This window comes from Colobus angolensis, unplaced genomic scaffold (assembly GCF_000951035.1).
Source record: "Colobus angolensis palliatus isolate OR3802 unplaced genomic scaffold, Cang.pa_1.0 Scaffold109, whole genome shotgun sequence".
NCBI lineage: Eukaryota > Metazoa > Chordata > Mammalia > Primates > Cercopithecidae > Colobus > Colobus angolensis.
In genome coordinates, this window is record NW_012111919.1 from 26,366 (window position 1) to 26,920 (window position 555).

Genomic DNA, 555 nt, shown 5'->3' on the forward strand with positions numbered 1-555 from the left:
GAGCCACAAGTCCCACGGAAACGCTCTGTGGAAGACACAAAGCCTTTGGCTTGATGGGCTCTCTGGGCGCCCGACCCCCGCCCCGGGCCGCCTGCTGCGCTCACCAGCAGCCCCGAGCCGACGGAGATGGCATTGGCCACGGTGTACTCTGGCGTGACAGCGCCGATGGGATTGGCCACGTGCCGCAGGACAGTGCCGTGCAGCACGGCCCCCAGCAGCAGGTTCACGTGGCCCACCAGGATCAGCGCCAGGCCCACTCGCATCAGCCGCCGGGGCCCCCGGGCGGCGTCTGCAAAGCACGGGTGAGGGCAGGGTTGAGTCGGGCGCCGTGGGGAGAGACGGCTCCTGGCGGGTTAACCGGCTCCTCCGGGTTAACCGCCCGCCGTAGGACGGGCCAAGGGTGGCCCCAGGGTTAGGAGACGAGATGCCAGGTCCCGGAAGTTACCGAAAGCGCAGAGACTGCAGCGCCTCATCCCCTCCGCCGCGCCGGCCGCAGGTCCGCTCTACCTGGGCCCGGCCCCGCCCCAACCTGGGCCCCGCCTCCGTCCTGGGTTC

General features: G+C 70.8%; 1 protein-coding gene across 1 annotated transcript in view; it reads left to right on the forward strand.

The window, feature by feature from the left end:
- The window catches only part of LOC105518389 (intraflagellar transport protein 172 homolog), a 25,924-nt gene extending 25,508 nt beyond the window's left edge, over window positions 1-416 (forward strand). Inside the window, exon 25 of the mRNA XM_011951370.1 lies at window positions 111-416. Coding sequence (XP_011806760.1) covers window positions 111-416 — 306 coding nt within the window. The remainder of the gene's footprint in view (window positions 1-110) is intronic.
- The last annotated feature ends 139 nt before the right edge of the window (window positions 417-555 follow it).